At 53.8% G+C, this 24,111-nt stretch overlaps 9 protein-coding genes across 9 annotated transcripts; 6 read left to right on the forward strand and 3 right to left on the reverse strand.

Moving 5' to 3' along the window:
• Positions 1 to 1,937: 1,937 nt before the first annotated feature.
• On the forward strand, positions 1,938 to 3,842 carry CCMA1212_004458 (uncharacterized protein; the record flags this gene model as incomplete). The annotated part of the gene is made up of 6 exons (XM_073701759.1): positions 1,938 to 2,096; positions 2,167 to 2,253; positions 2,329 to 2,937; positions 2,997 to 3,249; positions 3,318 to 3,459; positions 3,530 to 3,842. 6 exons carry the CDS (start codon positions 1,938 to 1,940, stop codon positions 3,840 to 3,842), a joined length of 1,563 nt encoding a protein of 520 aa, XP_073559716.1.
• Positions 3,843 to 3,989: 147 nt separating this feature from the next.
• CCMA1212_004459 (uncharacterized protein) lies at positions 3,990 to 4,776 on the reverse strand (the record flags this gene model as incomplete). The annotated part of the gene is made up of 2 exons (XM_073701760.1): positions 3,990 to 4,394; positions 4,549 to 4,776. Coding segments are annotated over 2 exons (633 nt in total), but the record flags the coding sequence as incomplete, so codon positions are not given.
• A 956-nt stretch (positions 4,777 to 5,732) lies between these two features.
• CCMA1212_004460 (Peroxisome assembly protein 12) lies at positions 5,733 to 7,019 on the forward strand (the record flags this gene model as incomplete). Its single annotated transcript, XM_073701761.1, has 1 exon — positions 5,733 to 7,019. One exon carries the CDS (start codon positions 5,733 to 5,735, stop codon positions 7,017 to 7,019), a length of 1,287 nt encoding a protein of 428 aa, XP_073559538.1.
• A 752-nt stretch (positions 7,020 to 7,771) lies between these two features.
• Positions 7,772 to 10,234, forward strand: CCMA1212_004461 (putative endo-1,3; the record flags this gene model as incomplete). Its single annotated transcript, XM_073701762.1, has 5 exons — positions 7,772 to 7,866; positions 7,925 to 8,142; positions 8,238 to 8,680; positions 8,765 to 10,068; positions 10,180 to 10,234. The coding sequence occupies 5 exons, from the start codon at positions 7,772 to 7,774 to the stop codon at positions 10,232 to 10,234; spliced, it is 2,115 nt and encodes a 704-aa protein (XP_073559387.1).
• Positions 10,235 to 10,685: 451 nt separating this feature from the next.
• Positions 10,686 to 11,873, reverse strand: CCMA1212_004462 (putative rhamnogalacturonate lyase C; the record flags this gene model as incomplete). The annotated part of the gene is made up of 3 exons (XM_073701763.1): positions 11,253 to 11,873; positions 11,118 to 11,199; positions 10,686 to 11,057 (listed from the first exon to the last, which is right to left on the reverse strand). The coding sequence occupies exons 1-3, from the start codon at positions 11,771 to 11,773 to the stop codon at positions 10,686 to 10,688; spliced, it is 975 nt and encodes a 324-aa protein (XP_073559536.1). The 5' UTR covers positions 11,774 to 11,873.
• A 21-nt stretch (positions 11,874 to 11,894) lies between these two features.
• Positions 11,895 to 12,230, reverse strand: CCMA1212_004463 (uncharacterized protein; the record flags this gene model as incomplete). The annotated part of the gene is made up of 1 exon (XM_073701764.1): positions 11,895 to 12,230. One exon carries the CDS (start codon positions 12,228 to 12,230, stop codon positions 11,895 to 11,897), a length of 336 nt encoding a protein of 111 aa, XP_073559537.1.
• A 326-nt stretch (positions 12,231 to 12,556) lies between these two features.
• Positions 12,557 to 15,120, forward strand: CCMA1212_004464 (Uncharacterized protein; the record flags this gene model as incomplete). The annotated part of the gene is made up of 7 exons (XM_073701765.1): positions 12,557 to 12,618; positions 12,698 to 12,735; positions 12,801 to 13,690; positions 13,761 to 13,869; positions 13,937 to 14,380; positions 14,433 to 14,976; positions 15,036 to 15,120. 7 exons carry the CDS (start codon positions 12,557 to 12,559, stop codon positions 15,118 to 15,120), a joined length of 2,172 nt encoding a protein of 723 aa, XP_073559541.1.
• Positions 15,121 to 18,833: 3,713 nt separating this feature from the next.
• On the forward strand, positions 18,834 to 19,935 carry CCMA1212_004465 (uncharacterized protein; the record flags this gene model as incomplete). Its single annotated transcript, XM_073701766.1, is given in 5 exon segments — positions 18,834 to 18,837; positions 18,854 to 19,104; positions 19,351 to 19,404; positions 19,426 to 19,624; positions 19,853 to 19,935. The coding sequence occupies 5 exon segments, from the start codon at positions 18,834 to 18,836 to the stop codon at positions 19,933 to 19,935; spliced, it is 591 nt and encodes a 196-aa protein (XP_073559542.1).
• An 811-nt stretch (positions 19,936 to 20,746) lies between these two features.
• Positions 20,747 to 23,779, forward strand: CCMA1212_004466 (uncharacterized protein; the record flags this gene model as incomplete). The annotated part of the gene is made up of 5 exons (XM_073701767.1): positions 20,747 to 20,963; positions 21,041 to 22,515; positions 22,567 to 22,657; positions 22,752 to 23,426; positions 23,490 to 23,779. 5 exons carry the CDS (start codon positions 20,747 to 20,749, stop codon positions 23,777 to 23,779), a joined length of 2,748 nt encoding a protein of 915 aa, XP_073559539.1.
• Positions 23,780 to 24,111: the final 332 nt, after the last annotated feature.

Consider the following 24,111-nt stretch of genomic DNA (forward strand, 5'->3'; position numbering starts at 1 on the left):
GCGACAGGCTGCACAAAAGGCTGCACAATCCAACCCGAATCCTTACCCGGTGTTTAAGGCCTCGACGATGATCTTTCCCCTCTCTTCAGGCCCACCACTACGGGTTGGTCCAATGCGACCCCCTCCAAGACTTGACAAGGGGAAAGGGTGGTATTCGTCGAATAAGCTTCGCACATCGAGGACCTGACTTGAGAGCTTAATTAGACATGCCGTGGGAAGCTGTGTCAATGAGCCATAGGGATCGTCGTTGCCTGACATGTGGGCGATGGGGCGACGGGGCAACCAACCTACAAGACGGCAGGGATTCAACGAGTCTAGATTGACTTCCCAAATCGTCAATCAGCCTCAGATGGCTTGCACGATGGACGCAACTCTTCCATCACTCAATGCTTTGCATCCGGTCGACATCGAAATCACTTGTGCTTTCACAAATCTCGCCTACACGACCACTTACCTTCGCAAAGACAGGTTTTCTCTCTCTTTCGAGACGATAAAGCCTTCAACGCTGTCTACAGAAGTAGGTGGTTCAGCTCCAGGAGGCATGTTGAACCATGGCACGCCACGGCATGGATTTCAGCCTTGACGTGGTTCCTGTGAACCTCTAGAGCAGCCACAAAATCCTGCAAAGGGCGAACAGCAACTCTGGGGACTGCCCCGGCGGCTAGACTTCGTGGTCTGAAACCTCGAAGCAGACAGAACCCCGGCGTTATCCTATCGGGTAGCTCAAAGTCCGCCCTCCGACAACTGCGCCCCTCCTGTGCGCTCCCAGTAAAGTCAGCTTCTGGATGGCTTCTCGGTATTCGTGTAGCTTTGGCTGAGCTGTTTCTTGTCGAAATCACTGTCGATCAAAGGTGGGGAGCATCCCGCTACTCACGCTGAGCCAACCGTTGCCTCCCACTCTGGCGATTCTGGACGATGTCCAAGCTGCGCCGCCCAAACCCCTCCAAACACTCAAGGGCGCCTTTTCAATATCATGGTCTCTAATATCTTTGGTATCTTAACCTGCTGTCCATACGTCGACGTTGCTAGCAACGAGGCCTGCCAAGCTCCGGCCTCTATTCAACAAAGCTGGGGAGACAATACCTTGCTGTAAGTTGTTTGGGATATTTTGGTCAAGGCGTGCCGGCCAATTAGACAACCAATCCTACCGTTCATGGCCGAGGAGCTCAGATAAGTCCAAACGACAATTCTTCTAGATATTCCATACCCAACATGTCGCCATTTGCGCAAAGATGCCGGCAGACGAGCACCGATTCGCGACACGGACACCTTGTGACAGCCACTGAAAGGAACAGCGTTCCAGTCAAGCCACTTTGAAGTTATTCGTGATAAAGTCTTAAATCATGTGCACTTTTTGGAATCAGAATGGCTTTATTTTGGCCGATTCTATCATTGCTCGTCTTAGTCGAGGGATATGTCGGAGAGAGAGTCTGAAGGCCAGCTGCTATGTCGTCACTGCTCGATTCGAGCACAACCTGGTTTCTCATATGCTTTCATCCTCCTTGAGAGGTGATAAGATACCCTTGTTCCCAACTGCAACCGGATGTTGAGATATCTATAAAGCCTGCCTCCTTTGATATGCAGGTCAAAGGCAAGGTCGGGCCAGAGTCGATACGGCATGCGCGAATCACGTCCCATGTAATACCGAAGGAAGGCATTGTCCATACTGTGCACGGCGCTTGTCGGTCCGCACGGAGCTTGGTTCCGCATGAGGCTTGACACGCACTGACATGAACCGGACTTTGCCTGCTTCCCCACGCCGATAGCATTCCGCATAGTGCTAATAAGACAGTGTATCGTCTCCGGAGATAACACACCTCGGGAGCTGATATGGCATCATCACCGAGCTGTCTCTGATTAGAACCTTTCGTTTCCACCCTCTGCCTCGACATCGCCACAGCTCTCTTTCCATTCGGCAGCCAAGGCCCTCGATAATCATGGCTCATCTGACGACACTGCCAAACGAGATTCTTCACAATATCCTCCAGTGGCTGTCGCCGAGGGATCTTGCATCGCTACCCCGCGTCTGCCGCGCGCTTCACGGCTTCATGAAAGGAAACCAGAAGCTGTTTGAGGACATTTATCTACATTATTTTGTAGGTGACTAGAACAGACCGGCTTCTGGGTTTTATATAACTGGGAGCTTGAGCTAACCATGGGAGCTAGGACTCTCCTCCCAATAATGAAAGGCTCGATTGGGAGACTGAGCTGCATGACGTCGTCAGGTTGGAAAACATCTGCCTTCGTGAAGATGTCGAAGACAAGGCAAGTTTTGGGCGTTGCCTGTCTGCGGAGAGGCATCAACTGACATTCTTTTGAACAACGCAGGAGGATGAGTTGAGTTTTGTGTACGAGGTGGTCAACAGGATGCTCAAGCACGCCTCTCCCACAGGCCATGCCGTAGAGACCTCCGACACTCAGCATGCGTCGCGGAACGCAGATTTTCTGAAGACCCTCTTTGAGGAGGAGCTCAACCAGGTTGCCTTTCTCCAAAAGTCGTCTCTGTTTGAGAGAGTCTACAGAACCCAGCACCACCAGTTACCCCCTACAGTTCTGGACAAGGAACAGCGGCAGCAGAGCGCAAAGCTGCACTGCTTATACGGCAGGCCAATTCTCAAGACCGGAAGACTGCGGTCTGCAAGGACGTACCCTTACGCCTGCTCCAAAGTCTACGATATTCGAGAGTACACCGCCCGGACTCGATGGGGTCCCTTTATGGACGATGGGAGCGACAATGTGGACTGGGAGAAAGTCGAGGCCATCCAGATCGTCCTCGGCAACAATATTTACGTCAAGAAGCTCACGCGGCTGTTTAGCGATATCTGGGACAATCCCTTTTCTGGATCGTGGAAGGGCAGCTTCATGTCTGCTCCCAATCTTGATAAGTCGTCGCTAGATGCCATGGATCCATATGGCGTGACAGGGACTTGGTACCGAGTACGTTCCCAGGGTTCAGAATAGATATCATATGCATCCGTAAAGGCTAACCATCACAGATTGTTTGCTTTCTTGATTACAACGATTTCTTTAGCTACAACTTCACCAACCCCGAACGAGATGCATCCCCTCTTCACACACTCGACGTTGGGGAAGCCACCCGCTTGATTATAATGAGGATCCACGTCACAAAGATCGAGCAGCCCGGGCCAGATTCGGAGTATTCTTCCGAGCTGCCAATCGTCCACTACGAAGGAATCTCTCGCCCACTTGACGATTCGTGGGACGACAACGCATCTTCCGATCTGCGAGGTAAGCATCCCAGTCGCCTTCTACGAGTTCTTCTGCATATGCTGAAGCTAAAGGCTTTTCTTCAAAAGGAACCGTCGGCCTAACCCGCGAGGGCGAGGTGAGATGGACGTCAGTGTCTATCTTTCAGGGGCAAGAGAGGTGGAAGAGTGAGGGGGTGCAGATTGGCGGGCCGCGATCTGCTCGTGGAGTGATAGGAAACTGGTTTGACAGGTGAGGCAATTGCACCTTTGCACCTCTTATCCAGACGCAATAAGCTGACGCATCTCCTTTTTTTCCCCAGAGACTACGACCCTCATGGCCCCTGTGGTCCATCTGCCTTCTGGAAGGCCAGCGACTCAGAGACGGCACACGGCAAGCACGCAGTTCTCCCCAGGAATTTTCTTCTGTGGAGCGCGTTGCTACAGATGGAAGACTCCGACGACCCAGAAGGCGACATGGAGTACACCATGGAGAATGAAGAGGAGGAGGAGGAAGACGACTCCGAGTCTGAGCCGGTAGCAAATGAGCTGCCGGAGCTGCTGATGGATGCGGAATTGGAGATTATCGAGATTACGCAGCACATGGAGGAGCCCGGGCCGTCGTCAGGAAACTGAATGGCGTATATTTCTTATTGGTGTTTACGCAATGTTGGTTGACGAAGAACTCCATGTTTTTATTCTATGATATTGTATACCGTAGCAAGCTCCTAAGCAACAAATCTCCATCTCTTAATTCAAATCAAACAGGCCTGTTCACGTCTTTCACAGCTTGGGGTCCGGGTCAACGTTCGCCTTGTTATGCTCACAAACACAAAGTAGCTCCCCATCACTCTTCCTCCTCATCGTCCCCCTGAGCGCACACAGCCTCTTGCCGACCTGCAGCATCTCGCACTCGATGAGAACCTCGATGCCGACGGGCGCGGGCCGCATGTAGGTGGTGTTGAGGGTGCGGCTGACGCCCATGGTCTGCCAGAAGCCGGGCCTGCAGACGAGGGCGAGGAGCAAGGTGGTGCAGAAGTCGAGGAGAGAGGCGGCGGCGCCGCCGTGGAGGTTGGCGAAGCCGTTTGCGTGGGAGGGGTCGACGGTGAAGGAGAAGGTGATTGTTGGCGTGGGGAGGGATGAGGCGGAGAGGATTTTGATGTGGGGGAGGAGGTGGTGCATCCAGCCCTTGATTAGGTATGATGAGTTAGCTTTGTTGTTGTTGTTGTTGTTGTTGTTGTTGTTGTTGTTGTTGTTGTTGTTGTAAGGTGTTGGTTTGATAGGGGGGGCTGGGTGTGAGATGGAGGGGGTATGGTGATGAGGGTGAAGGGGGATGAGGTACCTTTTGGTCTCGTCGGGAGAAGAAGTCGAAGCAGGCTTGGACTTTTCCGAGGTCGGTCTCCTCGTGGGGGATGTCATTGTCGTTGCTCATTTTGAGGGATGGGCGGAGGGTGTGTGTGTGAGGCGGTTTGTGTGTGAGGCGGTTTGTGTGTGAGGATGTTGTTTGATGAGGTTGGGATGCGGTGGTGGCTCGGCGTTGATGCGCGGAGGGAGTCTGGCCGTGTCCCGAATCTGATCGGGTTATTGAGAGCAGTAAGTCAGTGTGTTATGATATTTCTATATTTTGTGAATGTTTATTGCGCATTGCTTGGGTGACGCGGGTGATGTGAATTGATGCTTGGCGAGGAGGATGAACGTGTGAGTATGAGATGAAGAGTGTCAGTCTGGGTAAGGTACTAAAGAATGGAGGAGGAATGGGGACGGATGAATGAACCTCGGTTTATTAGCGTTGTTGTTTGGCCACAGCCTGTGAGCGGCATCTAGAGTCAGTCCATGCTTTGATGTATTTGTACGAAATGACTGCGAATTGCATTGCACAACGTGAGGTGCTCTGCATATAGATACAGTAACAGATTGAGTCTCGGTAGTTTTTGCGATTCCAATATAGGTAGGGCATCTTGTGTTTGTGCTACAGATGAAGGCATCCCATATTCTCAAGCTTATATAGCAGGTGAAGCAACATACCCGGGAGAGCGGCAGGTAAATTGCCCGTTTGCCTGCAGTTTGCAGCATACCTATATAGTCCATCGAAAGTCTCGTATGTTGCTCTAGAGAATCCATTTAAATAATTTCATTTTCGTCAATACTATTGATATGGCTCTTTGTCCTGTCGACAGATCGCTGCCCCAAAGACGCGTTTCCTGGGGAATCCGGGGGCTGATGGCGGCACTTTTGCCGAGGCTCATTCTTCACATGGCTCTAGCGTTATGCCGGATTGAGATTACAGCTGAGACTCCGTGCTTGTTCAGCTAAGCATCTTCATCTCATCATCATCACCACCAACCCATCGCCGTCGATACATTTCCGCCAACAGCCTAATTGCTTCTCCCTTCATCCGACATAAATTCACTTCCTACGATATCGGTTACAGAAGACGAGACGCATCAACGGCGGCGGCATCCCATCGAAAAGCCTGCTCCTATCGACTGCAGCAGAGCAGCAGCCTCAGCTTAGCCGGCCGCCGCCATGGAGTTCATCACGGCCCTCAGGGGCACCTTTGACGGGCAGAAGCCGTCGCTGTTCGAGGTGCTGTCCGAGCAGCAGCTCAACGGCCTGCTGCCGCCGACGCTGCGGTACCTGCTGACCGTGGCCACGCACCGCCACCCGCGATACCTGCTGCGCATCCTCAACTCCTTCGACGAGCTGTACGCGCTGCTGATGCTGGCCGTCGAGCGCCACTACCTCCGCACCCGCGGCGGCTCCTTCACCGAGAACTTCTACGGCCTCAAGCGCGAAAAGGCGCTGCACGGCGAGATCCCCCGGGCGAGCCTCGCCGCGCCGCACCTGGTCCGCGAGACGCTCAAGCTCACCACGCGGGACGTGTGGCAGAACCTGGCCGTCCTCGTCGGCGTGCCCTACCTCAAGCGCAAGCTCGACGAGTCGTACGACATCAACGCGCCGCGGGCGCTGCTGGGCGCGGCGTACACGCGAATGCCCGACAACCCGAGCCTGCGCGATCGCTTCATGCACTACTACCGATGGTTCCTGCGCAACGTCTATCCGCACGTCAACGCGGCGTACTGCTTCGCCATGCTGGCCTTCAACCTGGCCTACCTGTTCGACCGAACCAAATACCACAACCCGCTCATGTGGCTCATTGGCACGAGGATACGGAGGATGACCGCGGCGGATTACCAGGCCATCGACAAGCTGTCCGAGGCGGCGAGCAACGCTGCCAAGCCCGGCCCGCGGTCTCTGCTGTCGACGCCCAAGGAGCTGGCGGCCAGGGCCATGTCGAGCCTGTCGATGTTGCTGCCCTTGAGCATCTTTGCGCTCAAGTTCCTCGAGTGGTGGTACCAGTCGGACTTTGCGAAGCAGCTGTCGCGAAAGGCGGCCGAGAGCATCGAGTTGCCTCCCCCGATTGTGTCTGGAAAGACATCCTTTGGTAAGAAGAAGACGAAGAAGGATGACAAGGCTGGAGAAGAAGAAGAAGACGGAAAGGATGAGGCCATTACAGAAAAGGAGGCGCCGATTGCGACTCCGTCGATGCTGCCCATTTTTGTTGTCCGGTTTCCAGAAGACTCGTCGCTGTGTCCCATCTGCGTGGGCGAGATTGCCACTCCGACGCTGTGCCAGACGGGTATCGTCTACTGCTATACGTGCATCCACCGATGGATCGAGGGCATGCACCCCAAGCAGGAGGAGTTCATGGAAGATCGGCAAGGCAAGTGGGAGAGCGGACAGGGCCGGTGTGCCGTTACCGGGAAGCGAGTCCTAGGTGGCACAGAGGGTCTGAGAAGGATCATGGTGTAAAGGAGTTTTAATAATGGTTGGACGGAGGAACATGAACAGGACAATTGTAAAGAGGAGGATAAGAACACAAGACAGCGTGATGGCCGGGTGATCATCGGCATGTACGAGTATGGAAACAATGCACACTCAGGATTTCAGCAAGCGGGAAGCGAATGCAGATGGATATAGTATTGGGATATAGTCGATGGGTGCATATCACGGCGTTATTTTTGGACGACATACCCGAGCTGTATAGACTAGAATAAATGCATTCTTTCAGTTCAAGCCTCGCCAAGGCACGCATTGGAAGCGCCGGCCTGGTGCCTGACATGAACGATGAATGGATATTGTTGAAAAAGTCTCATCGTCTGGAATGATTTTCGTGAGCGTTCCCTAAAGCATCGTCTTGATGGCCTGGCAACGAGACAAGACTTTGTTGTTTCTACTCTGTAATTGCGCTCCAGACAATTCGTCGAGGATACAAAGATCTTTCGTCTCCCAGGGAAAATAATGGGGTTGTCTTTTAATTGCTTGTCGTGATGCACGTGTGAGGGCTCTCCGGATTGAGGTTTTGCTAGAGCGGTGGTTTGTCTCACTTATACGTGGACTTGGACTTTGGATGGCATTCCAGACGCGTTAATGACTTTTCTACGAGTTACACGCTCGTGCTATATATTGAGTTTGGTGTCTTCTTTTCCGTCCCTGGCCCTTCTTTCTTGTTTCCTTCTTAGAGCCGTCTTTTATGAAAGCTGTGATAAACAGTTTGAGTGAAGATGGCGTATCATCTCACTACATCGTACGCCGGAGAGGCTCTCCTCTCTGGCTTCAACTGGTTCAATGGAGTAGACCCTTCTCACGGCTTTGTTTCGTAAGACCTTTTGGACCCCATCGTTCTGCGTTATCCACGTGCTAATGAATATTTGCAGCTACCAAAGCAGACCTGATGCCGAAGCAATGGGTCTATACAGCTTCGACGAGAGATCCGGAGTCGTCAGACTAGGCGTAGACAGCACCCACGAGTACTCACTCTCCGATCGAGGCCGGCCGAGCATTCGCATCGAAAGCAAGGCGACGTATGATCACGGGCTGTTCATTGCCGACTTTTTGCACATGCCGCCTTCGCATTGCGGCTTATGGCCAGCGTGTAAGTCGACGCCTCAACAGCACCTACTTACCTATATATGAGCGCGCGCCCCTGAAAGACACCAGGCAGAAGACTGACTCTTGACATGGCACCAGTCTGGACATACGGCGACGACTGGCCCTACGACGGCGAAATAGACATCGTCGAAGGCGTCAACACCGCCCACACAAACATCCTCTCCGCCCACACCGCCGACGGCTGCACCCAGAGCCCGACCATCGACGGCCTCTACAGCGGCCAGATGGTCAACGCGGAGTGCGCCGTCGGCGAAAACAACGTTGGCTGCGGCTTTCATCCCTCAGCGGAGGACACTTCTTCGTATGGCGATGGCTTCAATGCCGCTCACGGGGGCGTGTATGCCATGGAGTGGGATTCGGTGCATATCCGCATCTGGCATTTCGCTAGGGGGGAGATCCCGCGGGATATCGAGGAGAAGAGGCCTGATCCTGAGACGTGGGGGTTGCCGGTTGCGGTGTTTGGGGGGGAGAGCTGTGATGTGGATGAGTATTTTAAGAGCATGAGGCTGGTGCTGAATATCGTGAGTCTACCTGCGTCCCTCCTATGGAGAGAAGAACCTGAGGCAATCGGGGGGAGAAAAGGTTACTGACATTTGCTGTATCAGAACTTTTGCGGCGATTATGGCAATGCTGTTTGGGGCAAGGGGGACCAGTGCAATGAGTTTGCGGCGACGTGCCCTGAATATGTGGCGGGACATCCAGAGGCCTTTGCCAATGCTTACTGGGATGTCCGATATATCGACGCCTACCAGCTCCGTATTGACGGCCACGGACCGCATCCTGGTCGTCCGGATCATCCAGACCACCCGGATCGCCCAGGCCATCCGGATCCAGATCGTCCAAGCAACCCGGGCCCATGGTGGAATAACCAGACAACGACGACAACCATGACGACGCGCTGGACAGAGACCGTCACCGCATACGCCACCGGATACCATGCTCACGGTCCTCATGACGGAGACGAAACCGGTGACTGGAGGGACCACGTTCCCGCCCATGCAACCGCCGCCATCGAGCCCGTCGCCACAAGAGCACCCGTCAACCCCGTCAAGATCAACAACTACGCCTACCTCGGCTGCTTCTACTCGAGCACCGACTTCCCCAGCTTCACCCAAGCCGCCGACGACGCCGCAGGCATGACCCTGGAGCGCTGCATCGAGCTCTGCCGGCCCCGGACCTACGCCGGCGTCTTCGATTCCCGCTGTTTCTGCGCAGACGACCTCGACGCTGGCACGAGGGCCGCCGAGAAGGAAGGCCTCTGCAACCGCGAGTGCCCGGGGAACAAGCTCGAGCTGTGCGGCGGCTTGATCGGGCCTCGTGATAATGATGGGCCGAGGGAGAAGTTTGCGACGGACGCGACGCCGAGGCATGCGTTGACTGTGTATGCGTTTGTGGCGTGGGAGAGGCCGGAGGAGCCGCCGGCGATGGCGCCGGGTTCGAATGGGCCGTGGAGGACGGAGGGGGAGGACGTGGGGAGGGTCACGGAGGTGGAGGAGGTTACTGTCTATCCGGTGTCGGAGGATGATTGGAGATATGGCGATGAAGACTGCGATGACGAGCACGAGGATGGTTGGAACAAGCAGTGGGGGGCCGAGCAGCAACCCGATCGCCACGGAGGGGACTGGAAAGCATCTTCGACAGAAGAGCAGAGCGAGCCCGCAATCTCGGAGGTTGTGGTTTCGGTGACGAAGACGGTGGTTGACTGCCCTGAGGAAACCTCGACAAAGGAAGCCATCGTGATACCGACATGGCTGCCCCCTGTTGAGCCGAAGCCTTGGGCTCCTTCTGACCCCCCTTCTTCTCCTCCTCCTCCTCCTCCTCCTCCTCCTCCGCCACCACCTCCTCAGCATGATGACCAGGATCATTTACATCACGATGAATCACCACCTCCCCATGAAGACTACAACCAGTCTCACCAGGATCCTCTTCCCCCTCCACCTCCTTCACACGACAAGGAGGATGGTCATCCCCCCACCCAACGAGACAAACAATCACCTTCATCCATCGCCGACATCACCAGACTCGCCTGTCAACACTTTCGTACTGGTTGCAGCAGCTTCAACGGTATACGGTGAATTGGGAAGGTATCTTGCAATCATGGGGTCAAGTATACTGGTTCTTTTCATGGGCTTGCTTTAAGATACTAATATCGACGGCACTGACATGCGGGACCGACTTATTTTCTTCTTGTATACAGGATACCTCTTGGCATAAAGTGTGCCTTGTACCAACAGACATTAATTGGATGGCGGTTAGATTTAGAATCCAGCGTTTAGTTTAGTATACGTAGGTAGTAATGGACGAGATTCAATATCCAAATTGCGTCGTGTCTCAGTACCATGAAGGTTTATACGCTTCATGATGTCTACAATGTGTGTTGCAGAATGCAATATCAGGTGTATGCTGCTACTACTATAGTGAATATTATCGCTTGATATAATGATTGCTATTAATATGCTCCTGGCTATGTAATATACCTTATGTGATGCAATGTCTTCAAGTCTCGTAAGTGACGAGGAACTCTGGCTATATATCTACAACGACAGCCCGACTCTTGACCCTGCCAGTGCTCCCATACATCTGCGCAGCATTCACCATCAAGCAGCCGCCCTGGTTGCTGCCCGGACCGCCCATGATCCACTTCCACAGCACGGCATGAAGACCATGCCACAGCACGTAAAGGTGATCCCACCATGCAGCATTCGGAACGAAATCCCAAAAGGGGCCTCGCGGCGATCGAGAAAGCAACCGCTCGTAGGCTAGCTGCATCTCGTCAAAGAAGATGGATTCCTTGCCGTAGCCCCAGTGAACATGGCCAAAGACGTGGAGACGAGGCTTGACGCGCCAGACTTCTTGGAGAAGCTGAGGGTCGCCGAGCCCCAGATCCATGTGATGTTTCTGACACAAGACACGTTAACATTTTAGGCCCAGACGACAACGACAAGAGAGGTGGCGTACTGGAGGACAATGAGTCACGAGGATATCAGTCTGCGGTGGGATTCTGCTAAACCACGGGGAATTGCCAGGCGAATACTGGAACCTAGGTCCGAGTCAGCACTTTGAGGTGCCCGAGCAGAGCTCTCTCCGACTCACGCAAAGCTGTCCGGGCCACATTCTGGAATGTCGGGCACGCCAAACAGAGTCAGCTTCCGCCCATTGACTTCCTGCACGGTCAGGCCGCTCTCGAGATAATGAAGCCCATCCAAGTTGACCGTAGCACCAGCTTTGACGTCCGAGTCAAGACGGCTTCGCGGATCAAACCAACTGTCATGATTACCAGCAACGACAATCTTCACTTGATGAGGCTGGCTCTTCAGCCAGTCGAGCTGCTTCTGGATATCGGCAGCGGCCCCGGAATCGGTCAGGTCGCCAGCGTGGATGAGGATGTCTCCCGGAGGGATGTCGACGAATTGCTCGTGGGTGTCCGATATGCAGACGACGCGGATGGCTGGTCTGTTGCGGGGCGGAACAAATGGGCGGCCGCGGAGGAAGAGCAGGATGTGGTAGAGCTTGATGGTGATGAAGGTCAACGGCGAGAGGAGCAGCTGGTCGAGCAGGGTGAGGCGCTCCCACTGGTTCTTCCGGCGGAGGCCGAGGAACGTGAGCAGGCCCATGATGAGGCGAATGGTGGTGAGCGATGGCTGTCGGTCAGACGAAATTGCTAGTGATTGGCCGGCATTTTGATGGTCAATTGCATCTCAGCTGGTTGGTGTAGTTGGAATATGACTATCAAGATCAAGAACTTGAACAGGATCGAAGGCTGGGGGATGACGCATATGAGCTCATGGTGTCAATGCTGCGCGCTGATTGGCTGGCGGCCAGCCCTTCCCGGGAGAGGCTTAGCCCGGCTTTTGCTGATCGGGGATCTGGCGGATCGTCAATGGCTTGCCAAAATGGCTTCACATGACGATGACTCTCTTCAGCTGAGATGATCCTTGCCTCTCTGGTTTCCTTCTTGATCTCGTTCTTCGTCTTTCCTTGAACTTCCTCACCTCTACGCTTCTCATCCCCAACTGCAATCTTTTGTCTCTTCTTCTTCTTCATGGAAAGCCGTCCTTCTACATCACCCATTGTCTCTTCTAAGCTAATCCTCATCAGGGCAGCTGCACGGCCAGTGACGTCTTTGCCCTGCGTTCCCCACACCAGCTCCTGAGCAATCTTGCTTCTTGCTTCCTCATCGATTGAACACGCATCTACGCTACCTTGTTTCACCCTCCTTCGCCTTCTCTCTTCAGTCGCTTACTATCATCAACTCCCTATAGCTACCTACCTGGAATACTACCTTACGCGCATCATCTTCCGTGCTGCGTACGATCAATTACTGCAAATCAAGCATACTGAAAGTCTTCATTTGATCTCTCACCACACGTGCTTGCCGCGTGTCCCACGTCATCACCATGTCGAGCCTGCGGGGGCTGTACGGGAAAGGCGACGAACAGGGTGCGGAGGGCAACTTTGGGTGAGCATGTGACTTGGATCTGCCGCCGTCGTCAACCATCTCTCTGCAATCCCTGATCATTCAGCTAACAGCTCGTCAGGGTCGATTATGTGATTCACTACCGGATACCACCCAAAGGTACGAGTTCCCTCTTGACAGCTTCTGCATTGTCTTGTCCCCCCCATCGCTTACACAACTTCCAGAAAGAGCCAAGGCAGAGGCAGCATTTGTCCAGCTCATTGAAGCTCTCACAAACGTCGGCCTCACCACTGCCGTTCGCAACGGTGAAGAGGACTCTCTCCTCGTCTTCACCAGACTTGCCTCAAACGACCTCCTTGCCCAGCAGGCCTACAGCTCTCGCCTTCAGGATTGGCTGCAGGGCGTTCGCATCTCCGGTCCCGGCAGCGATATTGCAAAGGCAATCCAGGACGAGCCCGTCACTGAAGCCGAGAGGCTGCGCCTCGTCTATCTCCTAATCACCAATTCTCGAAATAACGGCGGCGCCGGCATCACCCAAGGCCAAGGGCAGTGGAAGTACGTCGAGGCCATCTTCCCGCTTCACGACAATGCCTTCAACAAGGAGTGGCTGCATAAATGGAGCAAGAAGTATGTCCTGGAACAATCCGATCTGGACGAAATTCGAGACAGGTTTGGTGAAGGCGTTGCCTTCTACTTTGCCTTTCTCATGGACTACCTCCGCTTCCAGATATTCCCCGCGGCTGTGGGCTTTGCCGCATGGATGTTGATGGGCCAATTCTCCACATTTTACGCCATCTGCAACTGTCTCTGGTCCGTCGTCTTCTTCGAGTATTGGAAGCGTAAGGAGGCCGATTTGGCCGTCACGTGGGGCGTCCGTGGCGTCTCCAAGATACAGCATCAGCGCCCAGAGTTCCAGTGGGAATTCGAGGTGGAAGACTCAGTCACGGGAGAGCCGGTAAAGGTTTATCCACCTGTCAAGAGGCTACAGACCCAGCTCCTTCAGATCCCCTTTGCCCTCGTCTGCCTTGTTGTACTTGGTGGGCTGGTCGCTACGGTCAATTCCCTCGAGATTTACATCAACGAAGTGTATGGCGGTCCAGGGAAGAAGTATCTGGTGAGCGTTTCTGAACTTTTCAAATACTCCTTTTATCGCTTTGTGACAGACATTGACTTCTATGCGATAGGGTTTCCTTCCTACTATCTTGCTTGTTGTCCTGACGCCAACCTTTTCCACCATTCTCATGACTGCTGCCCAAAGGCTGACAGACAAGGAAAACTACGATACCATGGATGGTAGGCTACTCCCAAAGACCATCGAAAATACCGCTTTGAGCTGCGACTAATGGGAATTTTCTTCAAGCACACCACGCTGCTCTGGTCCAGAAACAGTTTGTGCTCAACTTTATAACATCGTACATGGCCTTGATCTTCACAGCCTTCGTCTACATCCCCTTCGGCCATGTCTTGCACCCATTGCTCAATTTCTGGGGCAGGACGGCACAGACTCTCACGATGAGTGAGAAACCCTTGACAACGAGCCAGTTCGAGTCCAATCCTCAGCGGATTGCCAACCAGATGTTTTACACCACGGTCACCGCCCAAATCATCAATTTCCTCACCGAAGTCGTTGTGCCCTATGTCAAACACAAGGCCTCTGTCAAGGCCAAGGAGCTCTCGAACAACCACACGGTCAAGACCAACGAACAACCTGATGAAGCTGACTTCCTGAAACGTGTACGCAATCAAGCTGGCTTGGAAGACTACGATGTTACTGCTGATTACCGCGAGATGGTGATGCAATTCGGTGAGTTGACTGTTTCGTAATCTCACATAGAACAACCACTAACAGAAATCAGGCTATCTGTCTCTCTTTTCTGTTTCATGGCCTCTCACAGCCTGCTTCTTCCTCATCAACAACTGGATTGAACTCCGATCCGACGCTTTGAAGATCGTCATTGGCTGTCGCAGACCCATCCCGTGGCGAGCTGACTCCATCGGACCGTGGCTGACTGCTCTGGGCTTCCTGTCGTGGCTGGGTAGCATCACCAGCGCTGCCATCGTTTATCTCTGCAGCGGGGCTAGGCAAGCCGGCTCCGGATCCTCCGTCACTGCAGGCGGAGCTCTCCTCAGCATCTTCCTAGCTGAACATCTCTACTTTGCAGCTCAACTCGCCGTCAGATTCGTCATGGCCAGGGTGGAGAGCCCCGGTCTCCAGAGGAAGCGCAAGGAGCGCTTCCAACTGAAGAAGAGGCTCCTGGAGGAGACGGTCGGCCACGTGGCGGGCGAGAAGGCTACAGTCGCTGTCCCAGGTGCTGAAAAGACGGAGCAGATTACGAGGGAGACCCTGGAGGAGGAGGCTCGGCTGGCCTCAATCCATGGGCATGGAACACCAGAAGAAAGGTAAGACGCTTCGTATCAAATTCGCGGCGCCTCTCAGTTGTGGCTGACATGGTTTATAGGTTCTGGCAGCGTCAACGGGGTATGCAGGACACAATCTTGGTCGGGCGGAAATTGATCGAAGAGCAGACTAGTGGCCGGTCTTGAGGCCGAGGAACCTGCATAAGGGGCATCTGTGGATATCTAACCGGTGCGGAGATGCTGGGTGTTCTGCAGCCGTCGTACAGCAGGGGAGCTACGGAGAACTCATACACTGCGCTGCCGAGTCGACTAATCTTCACTATTTGGCCCTGACCATGGGGACATGCCCCGTTACGATACCGAGAACCTTCTTGAGCGTTGGGAGCGTGGGAGCAGGGGATGATGTGGAGGCTGCTGAGGTGGGGCTTGGCGATGTTGAAGCGGCAACACGTGCTTCGGAGCTCGCGACCGATACGGAAGACGGAAGCCGGATGACGGGAGCCGGGGGTCAGAGATTGATTATGGGTCTGGATGTTGATGTGGTGGTTCTTCGACGATTCAATGTCCATATATATTGGAGGCCGAGTACTGATCCTGGATAGCAGCTGAATGATTAGCTTGTGAATTGTCTGTATTCTCTCATGCAAGCGACGAGTCTACCTCGTGTTTCGTGTTCGACTTGTGTCAACTGTAGTCGCCATGCCATGCCGGGATGCTCTCACCTGTGGAATGACGGGATTCAGTCATGTTGGTGTTGGCGTTGGCAATTGGGCTCTGGACGATGAATGCGGTGTAAGTGAATGCGCACACCCTCCCCCGGCCTAAAGTGACGCCCCTCCACCAAGGACAGCCATCAGAGAAGAGAGAGGGGGAAAGGATGCGTCTTGAGTCCTCTTGAACAATAGGAAGCCCGTGCGGCAAGCCATGCGCCATCTCCCATCTCCTTGCCCAACAAGGCGATTGGTCACGAGGGGGAGGCGGGGAGAAGAGGCGTGAGCAAACAAACAACCATGAACAAGTACTATCACAGACAGATCGGATCGGCAGAAGCGTAGGCAATACCGAGTAGACTTACGATGATTAGCAGGAAACTTCTGACGCAGCTAGAAGATTTATGGATGGGATTGAGGGCATATAGATATTTCCTGCTTCCGCCACGCGCGGGAGCACAGACTGGGAAGCGATCTTGTGCGCAGCGTACTGGTGCCGGCAGAGGCTTTGTTTTTCTTGATCTGCTCGAGAAGGCGGGAATTTGTTAATGTGAGGTTAGAGTAGGGAGGCTAGTTGTCACCGACTTTTTAGGGTGGTTTGGGATGCGAATGCGATGCGATGGAGGTTTGATGTGATGAGATGGCGCCGTACATATTCACATAACAATAGGGTTGGAGACGGAGGATCCGAGCTGCATCAATACGAGGCCATTGGTTGTAAGTTCGGGCGTGAGGAATTTTCGTTTTGGACTGAAGTTGTAATAATATTGAGATTTTGGAGGTTTGTGCTCGATGACGTACGGAAAATTTGGTTTTGTAGAGTTTCCTTGATTCTCGAGGGATTTGGACTTTGTCTTGATAGGGGCTGATGAGATGCACGATCCGTGATGCACGATCCGCATGTTGGGGCTGCCTGTGAAAGTGGCGATCTCAACGACAACGGAGAACGCGTGTCCGACCCCATACATGTAGTTTGAGTGAGGATAGGGTGTACAGATACTTACTACGCACGGGCGACCAGTGACGATTGGTGCGAAGAGATGGGGAAGACGAGTTGTCGCGTGGGTTGGATTGTGGGTTTGGACAAACTGCATGTGACGGGGAGCAAAGAGAGACAACGGGCGATGCTTTCGATTTGTGAGAAGAGCCTCAATTCGGTGTGAGGAGTTGATGCAGGGTTGTTAACGAATGACTTGGTAAATGAGTACCAGAACCTCTGAAATCTGCAGCACAGAAGAAAATATGAGCCTCGTGGTGAGTTTGAAGGATTTTCGTCATGAGAATTGCTTTGAATTGATGATGACAGATTGGGGTTTTGCTCAACCTGACTGACGAGTCTAGTAAGCCCGTGTCAGTCAGTGAGCCAACGGTTGCGAGTTGTGGAGAGATGATACATTGAGAGATGTTGTAGTTGGACGAATGACGAGAGCTGGGCATTGAGACTTTGGCTGAGGAGAAGAAATTGCCGATCAACAATGAGCAAAAGGTAGGTATGTGGGCTGGGCTATGATACCAACCAATATACGTGGTATTGCTCTGGAAAAGTGTACGCTCCAGGAGTCTCCCATTAGACTAATACTCTGGAGAACATGGGGATACCGATTATTAATAATGTTTCCAAGACATGCCGCAACTACCTACAGGTACTCATTGTTATGACAGTTAATTGTAGCAACACGCCATTCAGGGGTAGTGCTGGGCAGAACATGAGAATCCTATCGACAGATTCAGGGGGGGTGATGTTGTACAATGGCGTCTATGTTATGTGACTGCCTTGATGCTTATCGTGCCCCATCACTCATCGGCGTAGTGGTTCCTGGTTTGAAGTGACGATAGACGGGGCATCCAGCGAGTTGTAGAATGGTTTCTGCACATGTGAATGTCTTCAGGTATTATATCCAAGTATGTGAAATACATGCATATACATGCGCTCGAGTGGCTACATCTCGGCCCATTGGACAGCTGCAATTTCTCACCGTCTGCCGGAGTCTCCCAGCATGTTTGATTCAAGGCAAGACTGCATGAACAGGTAAGAGCACTTGGCCGCTGATAAAGCATTACGGGGCGTTCAAGCTCCCCAGCGTTTTGATGAGACCCCTGGCGCGGCCGAGGACCCTTGCTGATGATGGTGGCTACCTATCCCGCATGGAGGAAGCTTAGCCGACTGGGTGGTGGTGTATAGCTGGTGACCCAGGAGGTAGGATCGAGGTCAGTTCATGCGGATGACATGCGGGCTAGCGAGGCATGGGGGTTGGACTACGTGTGGGAGCATGTAAGGTACAGACTGGGAGGATTCAGCATCCTGTGATTGTACACGCAGGATTGGAATTTGGTAGCTCCATATTGATTGATACGAGCTTTCCAGCATCTTGAGTTAATGAGGCTCCCTGTACCTGTAGGTCTGCTGTGGTGTTTCATGCAAAAGGCCGCATGAAGTGTACAAACATTGCGAATAGGTATGGTCACCAGGCACGTCAACTGCCATTCAGTTTCAGTCCCTTACTACTAACATCGTCTAGAGCGGTGTCTGTTTGAGCTAATGTATAAGTGGTCACTGGAATGTGACGGGACGTGCCTCCAATCACCCTCGAGGCCGGTTACATGCATTTTTTAGACAATCAAGAGACTGAGGTAGGCCAACCAGAGGGGTGCGAGTATTGCAACATGGGCATGAACATTACACGCACCCGGAACGTTGCTGCCGTGTGACTGGTTCGTGGGAATGCCGCGCTAATCATTGCGTGTGTGTGTTCCTTGGTGTGATACTGCGAATGAAGCATTCACATGCAGTTCCATGATTCCATTCAAGAGTTCTCGGCGTCGTCAATGGTCGAAACGAATCGTACGGGACTCAATTGGCCTCCAGCTTGCCGATAGCCAACTTCTAGGGCCTCAATTGATGCTATAGCGGTCCACGGGTGTCGTTTTAGGGCTCATGTAACTGTAACCACTGATGGCACTTGCCCTCGGTAACAAAATGAACCTCCCTCCTTCTGTCAAGTTGGTTGGCTGGGTAGCTCTTGCCTGTCACCTCTCGCCTGTCACCTCTTGCCCATCAGCATCGATGCCTCCGCTCTTCTCCACTCTTCACCTCACTCACGGATTTCCGTCTTCAGCCCAACCAGGATTTGGAGACCGGCTTCAGAACAGGGGATGGGATGGCGTTGAGGAGGGGGGCTGCTAGAGGACATGGGTTTGAGATTCAACAGAGGAATGGGCATCCACGAGGATATCCCTCAACGGCGTCCCTGCGACTGATTGGGCGGCCGCACACCCTCGCCGAGAACTATTGAAGCCTTTGCCGTTTGCGACACCGCGCCGTGGTGCCAGATCTTCGCGATGGCATCGGAGTCAAGACGAAGATAAGGGACCGCCGACGCCACTGGAGGCTTCATGCGCGACGCTAGAATACTGGCAGCCACCGAAGAATAGTTCTGCGGCTTGGGACTACGAGGGGCCGGTGAGTGGAAGGAATGGCACCTTGGACAAGACATGACAGGACGAGATGCATGAACGAACCCACTGACCGTGTCAGGTACGAACATCGAGTGCATATGGAGTGCAGGATCCATCTCCACGCGAGGTGCCATGCCTCGTACGGATTACTGACTTGTACGGCTCAAGTCGACAGAGTCAGACAAGCCCCATCATCAATCAATCAATCGATACCATCACAGATTAATGCTTCGTACGATATGAGTTGCAGCTCCAGACAACAAAGGTCCAAAGAGGGGAAGCATATCCGCAATGGCTACCCCTGGTCCGCAGATGGGCAAGCTAGCGCCTGTCGATGGCCAGAAAACGTGAGGCTGCCGCAGCCCCGGCTCCGCATGATGCGCGCGGTCAAGCTGCCGGCGCCAGGCCACTAATCCCGAACGAGCGCCTCTTTGACAGCTCCCACCAATGCAAGGCGGCCTTTGCGCAACGTGGACAGGCCGCCCAGGGTCCCGGGCTCCGTGAACGACTCCGAGCGAACAAGGGTCCAGGCAGGATCGCGACACTAGACAGCCCTCTTCCGAATCAGCCCATTCGCCATACCTGCGAAGCCTTGTCCAATCGACGCTGCCCTCGTGCTTGCGAGCTCCAAGGGACTTTGACCAGACAATCAAAGCCCGGGCTGCGTCCCCTGGCTGGCCCTCGGCCGATTCCGTTATGCTTTTGCGCAGCTCCCCAGACAGAGTAATAGCTCTCATGGAAGGACCTGAAAGTTCGCCTGGTTCGGCTACGAGCATGTCACCTACCAGCCGAACAGCGGCGAGACGTGGCTGGCCAAGAGGTCTCCGTCCCATAATCGTGCCGCTTGCATGCACCATATGGCCCCAGGCGGGTACCTGCCCATTGAAAGAATGCGGCAACTGGCCCAAGTGCTGTGGTTGGACCAGTACTTGCGAGTTCCTCGGCCTTGAACGTGACGAACCTAGTCATGGGCATGGACCAAGCACCAAGGATGCTATATCGACGCCTGGGTGGCTACAGCCATGGCCAAGATCTGGCCCCGGAACCCTTGGCATTCATCATTCAGCCTCGAGACTGGGACCGCTCACAAGTGCTGCTGCTTTTCAGCTCTTTGATAATGTACATACGCCTTCCTCTCTTCCTGGCACTCCTCCAGGCTCCAGACGCGTTCTCTTTTTCTTCTACCCGCATCCGCCCTTTCGCATCACGTCTTTCCCTCTTCCTTTCCCTCTTCGTACGTCGAGTCACGTTTTCCCCATTCCTTCGTTCGCTACTCCACAAAGCATCTGCACATGTCGACTAGCAGTTCTATATTCCCTTCGTCCTGAAAATCCTCACTTCCAGAGCTCACCGGCTAGTCCCACGCGGCAATACTCTCGGTCCTGGACCCTTATTTATGAACGCCACGCCTAGCAACGCAACCGACTTGGACTATCGGCTTGCTATATCAGTTGTTATCCTCTTTTAATCTCCGCCACCCATTGCGTCGAGACTGTTTACGCTTGGCATCGCACGTGCTGTACGGACGCGAATCATACCAGGTCGGCTGTGCGAGGTTGTCATCATACAAAACTCCCAGTCCCTCGCCCCGCCGACGTATCGACACTGCTCGCCCGAGCAAATCGTGCCCGGGATAGCAACCAACCATGGAGAACGTTGTCGACCTCATTTTGACCCCGTTTAGGGACATTGTTGACAAGGGAAGGACGGCTGTTCAGAATGCGGGCGACGCACAGCCCATGCTCAAAGCCTCTCAGGCCCTGCTCAAGGAGGGCGAGCGAGCCCTCAAGAAGATAGAGCCGTTATGCAAGAAGCACTTTGACGACTTTGGGCCGAGTTTTATCGAAGCAGTCAAAGACAATGGTAAGCAGTTCCGGTTAACAAGGTGAATTCATCCGCATGCACACTTGATGGAGGCTGAGGTTGTTCGAAACACACAGAGGCCATTGCCCAATACAGAGTCCAGCTTACAGAGCTGTTGTGGGAATTTGACGATTATATCGAAGTGGACGACTTCGATGCCGACAAGTTTACTGAGCTTCAGATGATGTCGCGGACAGCCGCGCCCAAGATCTACGACATCTTGCTCAAGATGAAGCTTGAGCCGCCAGCTCAGTTCAACCAAGAGCACTTCTTGTCGCAGCTGTCGCCTCCCTCATCGCCGCATCCCACGCCGCCCATGCTTATGCCACCGATGTCCACGGCGCCGCTTTCAACCACTGGTGCAAGCTCCGCTGGCAGAGACTCCATGTCAAGTTCCAAGACAGACTACAGATCTGTCACAGATACAGCTCCGGTTGAGAATGCCAATGAGCAGTTGAGCGTGATGATCGACAAGGCGTTCAACAGTGAGCATAACGGCCTCAACCTGTTATCTCAGCCACCCCCGATGCCGCCTCCAGACAGGGGGCTGCCTCTGCCACCTCCTCGGCCGCCGGCAACGGTGGAACAGCTCCCCCCAAGGCCACCATCAACGAATCCCTGGGACATTAGGGTCAAGACTGTTGCTTCTGACGACGAACGGCCGCGCGATGCACCTCCAGCACGCCGACGGCCGCCTGTAGAGCCACCACTTCTGACTCCGGTTGAGGGAACTTCGCCGATTAGCCAATTCACCACTTCGAGGAACTTTTCAGTTCCACGTCCCAACTATCCGGACACCCCTCGCAGCTCTGGACTGCTACAGGAATACCCGCCTGACTCAGACGAGAAGCATTCATCTCAAAGCACCCTTAGCAGCCAGTTGTCAAACTTCAGCATGAGCCCTACCCAGTCTTCACGACCCCGAGCACCGAGCAACCACAGTGCCACCACCTACAGCAGCAGCACCCCGACCATACCGGAAGAGATGACGCGGGCCAAGGACATGAGATCGAGGAGCTCGTCACGACAACGTCCCGCGCCCGCCATGTATTCGCCCATGCCGTACAGGGCGCAGCGTCCGCGCCAGCCATCGCACCCCGTCTCCTCGGATGAGCCTATGGATGATGCAAAGACAATTCGCAGGAGCGATTCAGTGAGCGACGCCGTGCAGCAATCGTCGGCTCGAAGAATGTCGGCAGATGCCGAGAGCCTGATTGATCCAAACCCTCTCCCCATCAGCACAAGGGGATCCGTTGCCGATAGGGGATTGTCAGATACCGCCCATCAACAGCAGCAACCACAACCACAACAGCAGCAGCCGCAACCCGGGCTTGAGCTTGTTCGCCGCAACACGAGCCTGGCCGACGGGATAGACAGCGGTTTGATCCCTGTGGATTCCTCCATCCCTGGAGCTGCTCTGGCAAATCTGCCACCACAGGACCTCTCAATCGACAACTTCAGCTCCTTTTACTTGCAGAAGCAGTTTTGTGCGGGTGCCACAGACGTGATCAACGGGGGAGTGGGCGTCAAGAGACAGAAGAAACCCGTGGTTGTACTCCTCTCCCTCTTGATATTGAAATACTTGCTAACTTAGCTGTTCCAGGGCTTTTCTATGACAGCCGTGGTTGCCAAATGCACCCATTGCTTGTATGAACTCGACTTTAAGCACCTTGAGTATGACATCAACAAGCAAGGTATGTTCATCGCAAGCTGCGTTGTAATCGGATAAACAGGGATGTAGATCAGAAGCGCAAGTTCCAGTATCAGATGTCTAACTCGAGTTTCTAGACGAGGGCAACTACACCAAACATGGTGTCGGATATCGACTGCGCTTCTTGCAGAAGAGCCACTTGCACGCCAAACGGGTTGACGATATCATGTATGCATGCGTTTTCTGTATTCACACCAGCCAAACCTTAGATCAGAGCGATGCCACTGTCTTCACCTCGACAGCTGCCTTGTTCAGCCATTTGGCCCGCCATCCTCGGCCACTCCCGGACGTTCCTGGCATCTCTGTGGTGGACCAAGCCGAAATTCCGCCTCACCTGGTCAACGACTACGATCTCCTTTTTTTGAACCCCCCGGAACCCCATCCGGTGCGCGAAAGAGCTGCAGAGATTGCCCATCTTCCTACCGCCCACGCAAGAGAGTCAGCCCGAAGACTCTTTGGCCAGAGACTGTTGCCCGATAGAACTCCAGTCTTGGAATTTATTCAGGGCGCAAAGATCACGGGCATTACGTGGCCCGCTCGTTATAACGGAGAATGGGCTTTCGGATGGCATGACGGCGTTCACGCATCGATTCCCACTGATATAATCAAGCTTGACCGACCTCCCTTTGGTCAAATCAAGAGAAACGCTACAAGTCGCATTCGAGCCAAGGCTAAGTGGAAGTTTGCACCCAAGGAAAAGAACGAGGACTGGCTGAAGTTTGACAAAGACGAAGTTATCAGCAACATTACTTGTAAGTTGCAGCGCCCTCTCCGAATTACACAGTAAGGACAATGGAAGCTGACAGGCAGCTCAGGGTCCTATCCCGAATACTGGTGCTGGGCAGGCACGAATGCAAAGGGCAAATGGGGCGTCTTCCCCCAAGCGTTCCTCGACTCGAACTCCCTGCAAGAGATTGCGTCGGTCATCAGCTCAGACCGTGCCAGCATTCTCAGCAACGAGAAGAACAAGTCGACAACCGTTTTATCCAAGTTTCCCACGCGCACCATGAGCGGGCGGCCACCGAGTGTCGCCGGATCGACGAGCAGCGGCGAGAGATCGGTGTTTGGGAACTCACGGAGCTTGCGGCGATCGCGGGAATACTGAGCGGCCGAATACACCCAACCACTACAGCACCTACAAATTGTATGAAAATAATGTATAAACTCGGGCACCATTGGGAACTGGATTATCATGGCGGGCGTTTGGCGGACTCGCGACACCGACTCTTTACGAAGTCTCCTCACTTTGTGGAACATGTATTTGATATCGCTCCGCAAAAGGGGGATATTGAGAGTATTGGAAGTTGCTTTTGGGCGCCGTGGGCACATTGTGGTTTCGATCTTCTTTCGTTTATTTCGCTCCTGTCTATCCTTTGCTCTGCAACGTAGAGAGATGGTAGGCGTCCCTAGCGACACCGCCGAAGACAATGCTTGAAT

The sequence above is a fragment of the Trichoderma ghanense genome (genome assembly GCF_004382785.1).
Source record: "Trichoderma ghanense strain CCMA-1212 chromosome Unknown scaffold_4, whole genome shotgun sequence".
Taxonomy (NCBI): domain Eukaryota; kingdom Fungi; phylum Ascomycota; class Sordariomycetes; order Hypocreales; family Hypocreaceae; genus Trichoderma; species Trichoderma ghanense.